General features: G+C 46.4%; 1 protein-coding gene across 1 annotated transcript in view; it reads right to left on the bottom strand.

Moving 5' to 3' along the window:
- The window catches only part of LOC106565299 (voltage-dependent L-type calcium channel subunit alpha-1D), a 128,499-nt gene that overhangs the window by 44,742 nt on the left and 69,777 nt on the right, over positions 1-13,980 (bottom strand). The window contains exons 9-10 of the mRNA XM_082959556.1: positions 2,951-3,123; positions 748-825 (exon numbers count right to left, since the gene is read on the bottom strand). Of these exons, the coding sequence (XP_082815682.1) occupies positions 748-825; positions 2,951-3,123 (251 nt within the window). The remainder of the gene's footprint in view (positions 1-747; positions 826-2,950; positions 3,124-13,980) is intronic.

Below are 13,980 nucleotides of genomic sequence, written 5' to 3'. Positions count from 1 at the left end.
ATGTATTACTATTCTGATTCTGGACTCATTCAGTCAGCACTGCAGCAGGAGTGGCTTTATCAAACACTCAGAACGAATGAACACGCTGCGAATAAGGTGTTTCCATTTTTTATCTTGTAATAAATCAGCACACATTTCTAAAAACCAGTTTTTCGCTTTGTCGTTATGGGGTATTGTGCGTAGATTGATGAGGATTTTTTCATTTTTATTTCATCCATTTTAGAATAAGGCTGTAACGGAACAAAATGTGGGAAAAGGGGAAGGGGTCCGACAACTTTCCGAAAGGCACTGCATACAAAAGGAAAAGCTAGATCAAAAAGACAGGGATTCTCAAACAGAAGGGTCAATCACAATAGCAAAGCACAAGCAGGGGGGTGAGGCTGCACACATTACTGCATACACAAACACACCAGCTTTCACACACAATTGCAGGCTCACCCACACATACACACGAGCTCGCTCACTCTCACACACATGCATGGCGGCACCTGAATTGGAGAAGACAGGCTCGTGGTAATGACTGGGGCGGAATCAGTGGAACGGTGTCAAATCCAATCTAAGCACATGATTCCAATGTGTTTGATGCCATTCCCATTCGCACCCTTCCAACTATTATTATGAGCCATCCTCCCCTCAGAAACCTCAACTGATACACACACACACACACACACACACACACACACACACACACACACACACACACACACACACTTTTTCAAATGTGGAAGGGAAAACCAGGGGATTTACCATGAGTGTCGGAGGACTGGCTGAACCACCCAAACCTGCTTCCTTTCTTCTTCTCTGTGAGGTCAGCCAGAGTCACCCCTTCATGTGTAAAGCATGCAAGCCCATGCATTCAGACAGCAGTGTGCCACACGGCACAGCAGAGAAACATGGGGGCGAGAATAGGCCTCTATCAACACGAGTTAGAGCAGCACAGTGACAATTCACCACAACAACAGTAACAACAACAGTAACAACAACAGTAACAACAACAGTAACAACAACAACACCACCAACAACATCAACAACAGCAACAGTACAGCTGGCAACAGCGACACTGACTGACAACACCAGCACCACTGACACTGACGCCAGCAAGATGGACTGTAGTAGACACTGAAGAGGAGCAGAAGAGGAAGACGGGCAGCTGTTAGTCACATGGCAGGAAGCTAGTGTCTGCAGGCCGGGGGGAACGGGGGGGGGGGGGGTTACAGTACAATACAGAACAGTAGCACTACAGTCTATAGTATAAGAACATGCTGAAATGCAAATGAACAGCATTTCACATGTACACGTTAGCATACAGTCTCTCGCGTCATGGCCCCGGACCCGGTGACAGCCACAGAAAAGCCAGCAGGATACATTTCACTGGTTGGCATCGCCAAGGGGATCCATGTTATTATGACCCCTGACCTTTAGCCCAGTGCCAAGCATTCCCGGCACTAGAAGGCAGGCTTCTAAGACTTACGTACTGAAGTTCCTACTACTACCATATCTCCTGTCACATTACTATGCAGGTAGTGTTTCTGTTGACTGTGTGTGAATGGAGGCATTTACATTTACATTTAAGTCATTTAGCAGACGCTCTTATCCAGAGCGACTTACAAATTGGTGCATTCACCTTATGATATCCAGTGGAACAACCACTTTACAATAGTACATCTAAATCTTTTAGGGGGGGGGGGTAGAAGGATTACTTTATCCTATCCCAGGTATTTCTTAAAGAGGTGGGGTTTCAGGTGTCGCCGGAAGGTGGTGATTGACTCCGCTGTCCTGGCGTCGTGAGGGAGCTTGTTCCACCATAGGGGTGCCAGAGCAGCGAACAGTTTTGACTGGGCTGAACGGCGCTAATTCCGAGGATAAACGCTAGAATGATCAGACTTTACTACGCTTTATTTTCCTATACTTGAATATATTTGAATATACTTGATTATACTTGACTGTATTGCTTGACTATAATTTACTATGCCTTACTTAACTTGGTTTAAAGGTTGAAAGGCGAAATCCAGTTATTGACTCCAGACTAATTTGGGGCGAAAGGAGAAACAGCCAAGTAAAACAACAGTGTATTCGGAAGCTTGGCAAAGACGCTCAACTAAATCTCCCTGATTGGTAGACTGGGACCTTACTGAAGCTCTGCGGTGGTGAAGAGAGTACAGTAGAGCTGCAGCTCTAAAAGAGGCGTGGTTCAACTCTAAAGCTCGGTAAGTTTTAGGGAAAAGGGGTGGGGTGTAGTAGTGCAGCCCTGCTCACTGGTTGATAGGGAGGGTGGAGAGAGATACCGAACCGTTAGCTGTGTGAATGGGTAGTAGCAGTTTTGCCGTGTCTGCTCTGCATCATGTGCTGCTTATAGAAAGAGGATTCTGGATTACAGTCTTTTATCTGCTCGAGTAATATGATGTTTCCCTGTTCTCCCTCCTCAGCCTGACTCAACTGGTACACAGAGCGCTCCGCACACATCGCTAAGCTGTGAACTGAGGAAGGCTATGATAATAGAGAGCGCGAGTGTGTGTGCGCGAGCGTGCGAGCGTGGGCGAGCGTGGGCGAGCGAGTGTGAGCGTGCAATATTTTAGTGTGTGTGTGTGTGTGTGTGTGTGTGTGTGTGTGTGTGGATTTAACAGTAACCCTGAACACAGAATTACAGTATGTGGTCAATTAGGGCTACTGGACTGGGAAATACCAGATATTCACACTGTTAACCTTCAGTAGCTCCTCAACATGACGCTGCTCATACTGTGGACTCTCTGTCTTCTGTTGTACACGGGTACACTCACTGGCAGCTCTCGCACCGTGTGTGTTTTAGGGTAGTGTGCGTGTGTCAAATCAAATACATTTTTAGTTGTCTCGTGCACATATTTGTGTGCGCATTCGCGAGTGCACACGTTTGTGCGTGTTTTAGGGAAGCGCGCGTGCGCAGGTCCACACGCGTGCGTGGTAGGGTGCTTACGGTTGTGTTTGCCCTCCTCGTAGCCCTCCTCGTCCTCGTTCTCCGGATCGATGTCCTCGGCCTGAGTGATCCAGTCCAGGTAGCCCTTGAGGTCCTCCTCCAGCTGTTGCTTCTCTCTCAGTTTCTGAAAGTCTCCACGAGCCTTGGCCTTCTCTCTCTCCTTGGAGAACTCTCTGCGGGCACACGCGCGCACACACAGAGAACACACGCGCAGAACACAGACGCAGAACACACACGCAGTTACACACACGGTGGAGTCCGCATGTGCACAAAATCACACACAAAACACACGCTCAGACTCAATAACGGTCCATTTCACACAATGCCTCGCCTAACACAATTTGTATACAGACTGTTGTACAGTTAGTGCTAGGGGTGAATGTTTAAACGTTTCTTTTAAAATTGGGATAGTTTACCGTTTAAAACACTTTTTACCAGCCCAAATATTTTTTGCTAGATTATTATATCAAAAATCTGAAAGAAACTGAGAAATGTATTACTAGTAATAAGTAATAAGGAAAATACTGCTTAATTTTATTTAATTTTTGTGACCTGTGTCTTTTAACCAATGTATGTTAAAATAAAGCATTTAGATCCAATAATAAAAACAGATGAACAGTTCTACAACTGAACATCAAGAATCAACAATGTGCCTGCCTTGACACAAAATGCTGAGTGATACGGCTTATTTATAATTGTAGTTCAGGGCTCTAGTCTGATATTTTTTTACAAGGAGTAGGCTACATGATGTGTTTCTAAGTAGAAATGTAGAAGCACACAAATACATCTAGGAGTACAATGACAAAAAGTTCATGAATAAACGTTTTTGGGAATGATGCATGCCAGGGCCGGCCTTCCCATAGGGCAAGATTGAATTTGGGGCGGCATTTTGACAATTGGCTGCCTCCCTCCGGGCGCCCCTGATCTGCTACTACACCGCCCGCGGCACCCCAGCCACCACCTCATAGCGTTGCTGCAGTTCCCGCCCGCTACCCCATTCCCGCTTCTCCCGAAGTTCAGTCCCACTATTCTTGGTAGCTATGGTGATGTGTGTGTTTATATGGGATTATCCAATTGTGAAACATTAACAAATATGTATCTGCCAATTCAATGATTGTGTTGTTTTTTAATGTTTGTGTGTGACGAAGACGATTGGCGATTAAGGCAGTAGCCTAACCTAGCCTGTCAATGTTAGCTAGCTACTACTAGTGGATATCACTTTAGCTAAAAGTCATCTATAGAGATTTGAAACAATTTGCTACCATGTCTAAGAGACAAAAAAACTATCAGGAAGCGAATATTAAAACAAAAACAAAAAACGAATGAGAAAAGAGGCCCAATCTCTAAACCAAAGAAATGTACTGATGAAATGTAGCAGCGTGCAGCGATGTCCATCAGCTGATGTGGAGAATGACAAGCCTACGAGGACAGGCCATTCATTCGCCGAGAAAGACGAGCCCCCCGTTCGCTGATTCTAGCAGCGAAGAGGGCAAACCGGAGGAGTCCGAGCCATGCACTTCCACCGATGATGACAGCTCTCTGGCTGGACAAGAACAGGTGGTCGCACCAGGCCCAGCCACACCTCCGAACAATGCCGGGGAAGACCCTACTATCTTGGACCCGGACTCAGATTCGTCGCTCCCCGTCCCCGATGACAGTGGTGGTGCTGCTGCTAAATCTGACTCCCAGACAGAAAACAGAAAAAATCCAGGGTAGTGGCCAAAATATATGAATGGATCTTTACGGGATATGTTAATGCAGGCTGGGCCCCATCAGGGTAAGGAAGGGTATTTCCCAAGAGATGAGGGGCAATGAAAGTTTTCGGTGGCCCACTACAATAGGAGGATGGCGAACGGGGAGAGAGTGGAGAGACCAAGGCTTGTCTATTCCAAGCAAAACGATGCAAACTCTTTTCACACGAGCGCAAATCTGCGCTGGTCAGGGATGGAGCCAGGGACTTGGAAGAATCTGTGCCACCCTTCTCAGCTCGCATGAAAAGTCGCATGATCACCTAGAAAGTTTGCAGAGGTGGAAGGTGCTGGAGATCAGGTTGGTGGCCAAGCAAACTATTGATACCCAAGCCCCAAACGGGCTATTGACGGAGAGACTCTCCACTGGCAGCAGGTGCTGCAGAGGCTCATAGCCCTGATACGCGTAACAGCCACTAAAGAACATTGCTTTACGTGGGACCACCGACAGGCTGAACGAGCCAAATAATGGGAACTTTCTGAAGTTTGTGGAAATGCTGGGTATCTTTGATGGAATCATGAAGGAGCATGTAAGGAGAATACAGTCCAAAGAACACACATGTGCACTACCTCGGGTTAAATAATCCAGAATGAAATAATTTAAATGCAGGCACAAGTGATCCAGCCGACAGTGTGTAATGCGCACCAGACAAGAGCAAAACAGAGCAGATGATGATGATGGGGCAGTGCGCACGAGTGAGCACTTCCTGGAGTTTAGTGGACTGCTTTAAACAGACTACGTCCTAATCTCGCTCTCTCACTCGCTTTCTCTCTCTTTCTCTCTCTCCCCCCTCTTTCTATCTCTGTCTCTCAGACGATTTGATTTCAGGACCATGGACAGCTCCCGAGAGAACGCATCACTGACTGCAATGCAGCACCACAGCAGAGGAAAGAGGCCACTCTAAAAGGAGACGGAATAAATACATTCTGATGTTGGACAATCAAATTCGATATGTAAATAAAGTAAATTCGTTAAGGCTAGGTCATTGACCATTGACATAAAGCTTATTTTACACTGCTCCAGCGAAACGATGCCCGCCATGCATTTATGAAGGCACTTGATTCTAAAGCGCAAACGATCTCACTCTTTTTTTACAGTTCTATAGGAATATTAAAATATATGTTAAATATGTTATATAAAAGTGTTATTTGCATTGTAATTGTAACAATTATGGGGTCGTACCATGCGTGATAACAGGTGGCATATTACTAATAAGAAATTCAGTTACCTACTATAGCTAGTTGGCTGCATAGTGATAGCAACATCGTAACTCTCCGATGCAGGGGGGAAGTAAAATTCCCTTCTGCCTGGTAAGGGACCTCCTATATGTGCACCAACATTTATTATGGGCATAAATAATCATAAAATTACATATATAATTGGAGCACAATTATTTTATCCATATATACTGTCGCATGCACTAATTAAATCCCTCCGTGTCTGGGAATTGAGTGAGGGTATCACATACCCTTTCTTAAAGAAAAGAGCAAAAAGGATATCTATTGTTAGCTTCATATTTTGAAATAAATACATAAAACATTTCCAGATTATATTAAGCGTTCTATAATAATGCTTAACCTTGTGGTAGAAACAAGCTCTAAAATGCCCGTGAAAGACGGGACTCCAATGCATATGGGGATATATTGATTCCTCTCTATGACAATCTGAAGCTGAGCTGCAGCCTATAATATTCTAGGCGATAAAACACGTTTACTTTGCTATGCTGTCCCTATTAAATTGAGATTTTCTCTTTCTGAAAAGAGAAGATGTTTGTTTAATCCCAGGCATCTTTTCCGGAAGCACTTCTGTTGTTGGGTTATACAACGGACGAGTAGCCAGCAGTCGAAGCTTACATGTTTCTGTCTCGGCACAGCCTCTGTCTGTGTGGAAAGGTAACTTTTGAAAGTGCCATGCTTAGATTTCATAAGGATGTCTAAAATGTTATTATTTGCAAACAGCGTTGCAAACAAGACACTCTGGTTTGACATTGAGAAATATGGAAAGAATGCCTATTTCTCTGTCCATTGTCTCGCCCTAGGGAGGCAGAACGCCCAGGGCCGGCCCTGATCCATGCTCAATCAAGCACAATCATTAGGTGAGACGAAAATGTGTGGGCCGTTGCCGTGGTTACTTGGGCACTTGCTTGTCTGTGATGAAAGAAATCTTAGACTGCGATGTCTTCCTAGCAGCAGACAGTTGCAGCAAACTCAAAATTTCGAAAAACAACCTAGCAAATGAAATCATATTGCATGTCAACAAATCTATGTAACTGGCCAAGAAACACGAGCACAAAGTCACACTTTAGTAGCTTTTCTTGTCAATTCCACCAATTTCTACATGTGGGTTTTGGATTTTTTTTAAAGTCCCAAATGCTGTGTGACCATCCGCCAACGTGGCTGGTGAAATATCCATTGTTACCTGCCAATGACCAAATCTACCCGCATTTGGCGGGTGTTCATTTCCAACCCTGTTGTTAACATTTGGAACATAACCGAAAACCAATGTCATCACAAAGAGGAAAAAACATTTTTTAACTAGGGTTGGCCAATATACACTGCTCAAAAAAATAAAGGGAACACTAAAATAACACATCCTAGATCTGAATGAATGAAATAATCTTATTAAATACTTTTTTCTTTACATAGTTGAATGTGCTGACAACAAAATCACACAAAAATAATCAATGGAAATCAAAATTATAAACCCATGGAGGTCTGGATTTGGAGTCACACTCACAATTAAAGTGGAAAACCACACTACAGGCTGATCCAACTTTGATGTAATGTCCTTAAAATAAGTTAAAATGAGGCTCAGTAGTGTGTGTGGCCTCCACGTGCCTGTATGACCTCCCTACAACGCCTGGGCATGCTCCTGATGAGGTGGCGGATGGTCTCCTGAGGGATCTCCTCCCAGACCTGGACTAAAGCATCCGCCAACTCCTGGACAGTCTGTGGTGCAACGTGGCGTTGGTGGATGGAGCGAGACATGATGTCCCAGATGTGCTCAATTGGATTCAGGTCTGGGGAACGGGCGGGCCAGTCCATAGCATCAATGCCTTCCTCTTGCAGGAACTGCTGACACACTCCAGCCACATGAGGTCTAGCATTGTCTTGCATTAGGAGGAACCCAGGGCCAACCGCACCAGCATATGGTCTCAGAAGGGGTCTGAGGATCTCATCTCGGTACCTAATGGCAGTCAGGCTACCTCTGCGGCCCCCCAAAGAAATGCCACCCCACACCATGACTGACCCACCGCCAAACCGGTCATGCTGGAGGATGTTGCACGCAGCAGAACGTTCTCCACGGCGTCTCCAGACTCTGTCACGTCTGTCACATGTGCTCAGTGTGAACCTGCTTTCATCTGTGAAGAGCACAGGGTGCCAGTGGCGAATTTGCCAATCTTGGTGTTCTCTGGCAAATGCCAAACGTCCTGCACTGTGTTGGGCTGTAAGCACAACCCCCACCTGTGGACGTCGGGCCCTCATACCACCCTCATGGAGTCTGTTTCTGACCGTTTGAGCAGACACATGCACATTTGTGGCCTGCTGGAGGTCATTTTGCAGGGCTCTGGCAGTGCTCCCCCTGCTCCTCCTTGCACAAAGGCGGAGGTAGCGGTCCTGCTGCTGGTTTGTTACCCTCCTACGGCCTCCTCCACGTCTCCTGATGTACTGGCCTGTCTCCTGGTAGCGTCTCCATGCTCTGGACACTACGCTGACAGACACAGCAAACCTTCTTGCCACAGCTCGCATTGATGTGCCATCCTGGATGAGCTGCACTACCTGAGCCACTTGTGTGGGTTGTAGACTCCGTCTCATGCTACCACTAGAGTGAAAGCACCGGCAGCATTAAAAAATGACTCAAACATCAGCCATTAAGCATAGGAACTGAGAAGTGGTCTGTGGTCCCCACCTGCAGAACCACTCCTTTATTGGGAGTGTCTTGCTAATTGCCTATAATTTCCACCTGTTGTCTATTCCATTTGCACAACAGCATGTGAAATTTATTGTCAATCAGTGTTGCTTCCTAAGTGGACAGTTTGATTTCACAGAAGTGTGATTGACTTGGAGTTACATTGTGTTGTTTAAGTGTTCCCTTTTATTTTTTTGACAGTTGTATGAATAAATCGAATATCGTGACATTTGACTTTGTCAATATATGCGATATATCATGATGTGCAAGACAATACTCTACTTGAACTTTACAAATAAAAATGCAGCAGTTTGATCAGTTAGGCCGTATCAATATTAACGTTTTAATAGCTTAGCAGACTCTCTTATCCAGAGCAATTAGGATTAACTGCCTTGCTCAAGGGCACATCGGCAGATTTTTCCTACTAGTCGGCTCAGGGATTCAAACCAGTGACCTTTCGGTTACTGGCCCAATGCTCTTAACCACTAGGCTACCTGCCACCCTCAATCAATATGTTGAATATGTTGAAGCCATACTAAGATTATTTAATGAGAATGCGCCTATAACATAGTAAATATGCCAAAAACTATGCAGAGTGGAATAATCTAGTCATTAACGGTGCAAAACTATTATATCATACTGGCAGCTGGCAGGTGTCTTCACTGACATTTTCAACCTGTCCCTGACCCGGTCTGTAATACCAACTTGTTTCAACCAGACCACCATAGTTCCCCTGCCCAAAAACGCCATGGTAACCGGCCTCACATCAATAGCCATGAAATCCTTTGGAAAGGCTGGTCATGGCTCACATCAACACCATCATCCCAGACACCTAGGTCCCACTCTAATTCACATACCAGCCCAACAGATCCACAGATGACTCAATCTCTATTGCACTCCACACTGCCCTCACAAACCTGGACAAAACGAATACTCATGTATGAATGCTGTTCATTGACTACAGCTCAGTATTCAACACCATAGCGCCCTCCATGCTCATCACCGAGCTCAGGACCCTGGGACTTAACACCTCCCTCCGCAACTGGATCCTGGACTTCTTGCAGGCCGCCCACAGGCGGAGAGGGTAGGCAAAAACACATTCGTCACACTGACCATCAACACGGGGCCCTTCAGGGTTGTGCGCTTAGTCCCCTCCTGTACTCCCTGTTCACTCACGACTGTGTGGCCACGCATGACTCCAACACCATCATCAAGTTTGCCGATGACATGACGGTGGTAGGAATGATCACCAACGATGATGAGACAGCCTATACGGAGGAGGTCAGAGACATGGCAGTGTTGTGCAAGGACAACAACCTCTCCCTCAATGTCAGTAAGACCAAGGATCTGACCGTGGACTACAGGAAACTGAGGGGCAAGCACGCACCCATCCACATTGATGGGGCTGTAGAGGAGCGGGTCGAGAGCTTAAAGTTCCACATCACTAAGGAATTAACATGGTCCACACACACCCACACAGTTGTGAAGTGGGTACGACAGCACCTCTTGCCCCTCGGGAAGCTGAAAAGATTTGGTGTAACCAGTGTGAAATGGCTCGCTAGTTAGCGGTGCACACTGGTTGTGTTTCAGTCGGTGACAACCTTGAAGTAGTTGTTTCTCTTGCTCAGAAAAGAGCTGCGGCTTTTGTGGAGCGATAGGTAACAATGTTTTGTTTTCAATGTTTTGTTGTCATGTTCCGAGGGTCCCTGTTCAGAGGGACGGAAGCAATACTGTTAGATTGACATGGGCCCACAAATCCTCAAAAAGTTCAACAGCTGCACCATTGAGAGCCTCTTGACTGGCTGCATCACCGCTTGGTACGGCAACTGCAAGGCACCCGACCACATGGAGCTACAGAGGGTGGTGAGTACGGCCCAGTACATCACTGTGGCCGAGCTCCCAGCTGTCCCGAACCTCTATGCCAGGCGGTGTCAGAGGAAGGCCCAAAAAATGGTCAAAGACTTCTGCCACCAAAGCCATAGACTGTTCTCTCTGCTACCACATGGCAAGCGGTACCAGTTCACCAAGTCTGGAACCAACAGGACCCTGAACAGCTTCTACCCCCAAGCCATAAGACTGCTAAACAATACCGCTAAATAGATAACCAAATGGCTACCTGGACTACCTGCATTGACCCTTTTTTGCACAACTCTCTTGCTCTGACTACATATGCGCACACATGCATACTGATGCCACACACACACACACACACACACACACACACACACACACACACACACACACACACACACACACACACACACACACACACACACACACACACACACACACACACACACACACACACCTTTCACACTCACCACATACACTGCTACTTCTGTCTATTATCTATCCTGTTGCCTTGTCACTTTAACCCTACCTATACATGCATAGCTACCTCAATCACACTATGCTTGTTTTGTCACATAAACTGAAATTAGGCGAAATGCATAGCGATTTCTGCACAGAGCTGCTTTAACTCTGCATTGTTGGAAAAGGGGCATCTGGTAACCATGACTACAGTAGATTAAACTGCATTGCCCCCGAGCAGTCATATGCAGGGCCATATCTGCATTTTAAATGTACATGTAATTGTATGATTTTTTTTCTTATCGTTTAAACAATAAAAAAAAAAAAATAAAAAAAAAATTATTATTATTATTATTTAAATGTTTTCATGTTTATGGTCACATGTAATTGTATTATTTTTTCTTATCGTTTAAACAATAAAAAATATATATTTTATTTGTAATTTTTTAATTAAGATTATGATATACATTTTTTGTTGTTGTTTTTTTATAGTCACATAAAAAGCACCCGGGGTAGGCCGTCATTGTAAAAATAAGAATTTGTTCTTAACTCATTTGCCTAGTTAAATAAAGGTTCAATAAAAATTAAAAAAACAATTGTGGTTCTCAGAATGTTCCCACAGGCGTGTGTTTGCAAAGGCCTGCTAAATACTCACGATACAAGTTTCTGGAAGCCAAAAGGTGTTAGCGGGAGAGGATATAACATGCTATGAATGTGAATATGACACGTACACTTCACAATTATTGTATACATTGGAAATTGATACGTCAATTTGTAAAAACAAACGTTAATTTAGCTGTTCTGTTGTGCCCAGCGGGTCTTGTTCCAACGTAAATTGCTACTTGAATAATCAGTCCCATTCATAACATATTACAGTATGACATACATTTACATTTACATTTAAGTCATTTAGCAGACGCTCTTATCCAGAGCGACTTACAAATTGGTGCATTCACCTTATGATATCCAGTGGAACAACCACTTTATAATGGTGCATCTAAATCTTTTAAGGGGGGGGGGGGGGGGGGGTTAGAAGGATTACTTTATCCTATCCTAGGTATTCCTTAAAGAGGTGGGGTTTCAGGTGTCTCCGGAAGGTGGTGATTGACTCCGCTGTCCTGGCGTCGTGAGGGAGCTTGTTCCACCATTGGGGTGCCAGAGCAGCGAACAGTTTTGACTGGGCTGAGCGGGAACTGTGCTTCCTCAGAGGTAGGGGGGCCAGCAGGCCAGAGGTGGATGAACGCAGTGCCCTTGTTTGGGTGTAGGGCCTGATCAGAGCCTGAAGGTATGGAGGTGCCGTTCCCTTCACAGCTCCGTAGGCAATCACCATGGTCTTGTAGCGGATGCGAGCTTCAACTGGAAGCCAGTGGAGAGAGCGGAGGAGCGGGGTGACGTGAGAGAACTTGGGAAGGTTGAACACCAGACGGGCTGCGGCGTTCTGGATGAGTTGTAGGGGTTTAATGGCACAGGCAGGGAGCCCAGCCAACAGCGAGTTGCAGTAATCCAGACGGGAGATGACAAGTGCCTGGATTAGGACCTGAGCAGCTTCCTGTGTGAGGCAGGGTCGTATTCTGCGAATGTTGTAGAGCATGAACCTACAGGATCGGGTCACCGCCTTGATGTTAGTGGAGAACGACAGGGTGTTGTCCAGGATCAAGCCAAGGTTCTTAGCACTCTGGGAGGAGGACACAAGGGAGTTGTCAACCGTGATGGCGAGATCATGGAACGGGCAGTCCTTCCCCGGGAGGAAGAGCAGCTCCGTCTTGCCGAGGTTCAGCTTGAGGTGGTGATCCGTCATCCACACTGATATGTCTGACAGACATGCAGAGATGCGATTCGCCGCCTGATTATCAGAAGGGGGAAAGGAGAAGATTAATTGTGTGTCGTCTGCATAGCAATGATAGGAGAGACCATGTGAGGATATGACAGAGCCAAGTGACTTGGTGTATAGCGAGAATAGGAGAGGGCCTAGAACAGAGCCCAGGGGGACACCAGTGGTGAGAGCACATGGTGCGGAGACAGATTCTCGCCACGCCACCTGGTAGGAGCGACCTGTCAGGTAGGATGCAATCCAAGCGTGGGCCGCGCCGGAGATGCCCAACTCGGAGAGGGTGGAGAGGAGGATCTGATGGTTCACAGTATCAAAGGCAGCAGATAGGTCTAGAAGGATGAGAGCAGAGGAGAGAGAGTTAGCTTTAGCAGTGCGGAGAGCCTCCGTGACACAGAGAAGAGCAGTCTCAGTTGAATGCCCAGTCTTGAAACCTGACTGATTAGGATCAAGAAGGTCATTCTGAGAGAGATAGCAGGAGAGCTGGCCAAGGACGGCACGTTCAAGAGTTTTGGAGAGAAAAGAAAGAAGGGATACTGGTCTGTAGTTGTTGACATCGGAGGGATCGAGTGTAGGTTTTTTCAGAAGGGGTGCAACTCTCGCTCTCTTGAAGACGGAAGGGACGTAGCCAGCGGTCAAGAATGAGTTGATGAGCGAGGTGAGGAAGGGGAGAAGGTCTCCGGAAATGGTCTGGAGAAGAGAGGAGGGGATAGGGTCAAGTGGGCAGGTTGTTGGGCGGCCGGCCGTCACAAGACGCGAGATTTCATCTGGAGAGGGAGGGGAGAAAGAGGTCAAAGCACAGGGTAGGGCAGTGTGAGCAGGACCAGCGGTGTCGTTTGACTTAGCAAACGAGGATCGGATATCGTCAACCTTCTTTTCAAAATGGTTGACGAAGTCATCTGCAGAGAGGGAGGAGGGGGGAGGGGGAGGAGGATTCAGGAGGGAGGAGAAGGTAGCAAAGAGCTTCCTAGGGTTAGAGGCAGATGCTTGGAATTTAGAGTGGTAGAAAGTGGCTTTAGCAGCAGAGACAGAAGAGGAGAATGTAGAGAGGAGGGAGTGAAAGGATGCCAGGTCCGCAGGGAGGCGAGTTTTCCTCCATTTCCGCTCGGCTGCCCGGAGCCCTGTTCTGTGAGCTCGTAGTGAGTCGTCGAGCCACGGAGCAGGAGGGGAGGATCGAGCCGGCCTGGAGGATAGGGGACAGAGAAAATCAAAGGATGCAGAAAGGGAGGAGAGG

Source organism: Salmo salar, chromosome 12 (assembly GCF_965601325.2).
Source record: "Salmo salar chromosome 12, fSalSal1, whole genome shotgun sequence".
Lineage (NCBI taxonomy): Eukaryota > Metazoa > Chordata > Actinopteri > Salmoniformes > Salmonidae > Salmo > Salmo salar.
Note: the sequence above shows the minus strand (reverse complement) of the source record. Positions and strands in the feature narration are given on the sequence as shown.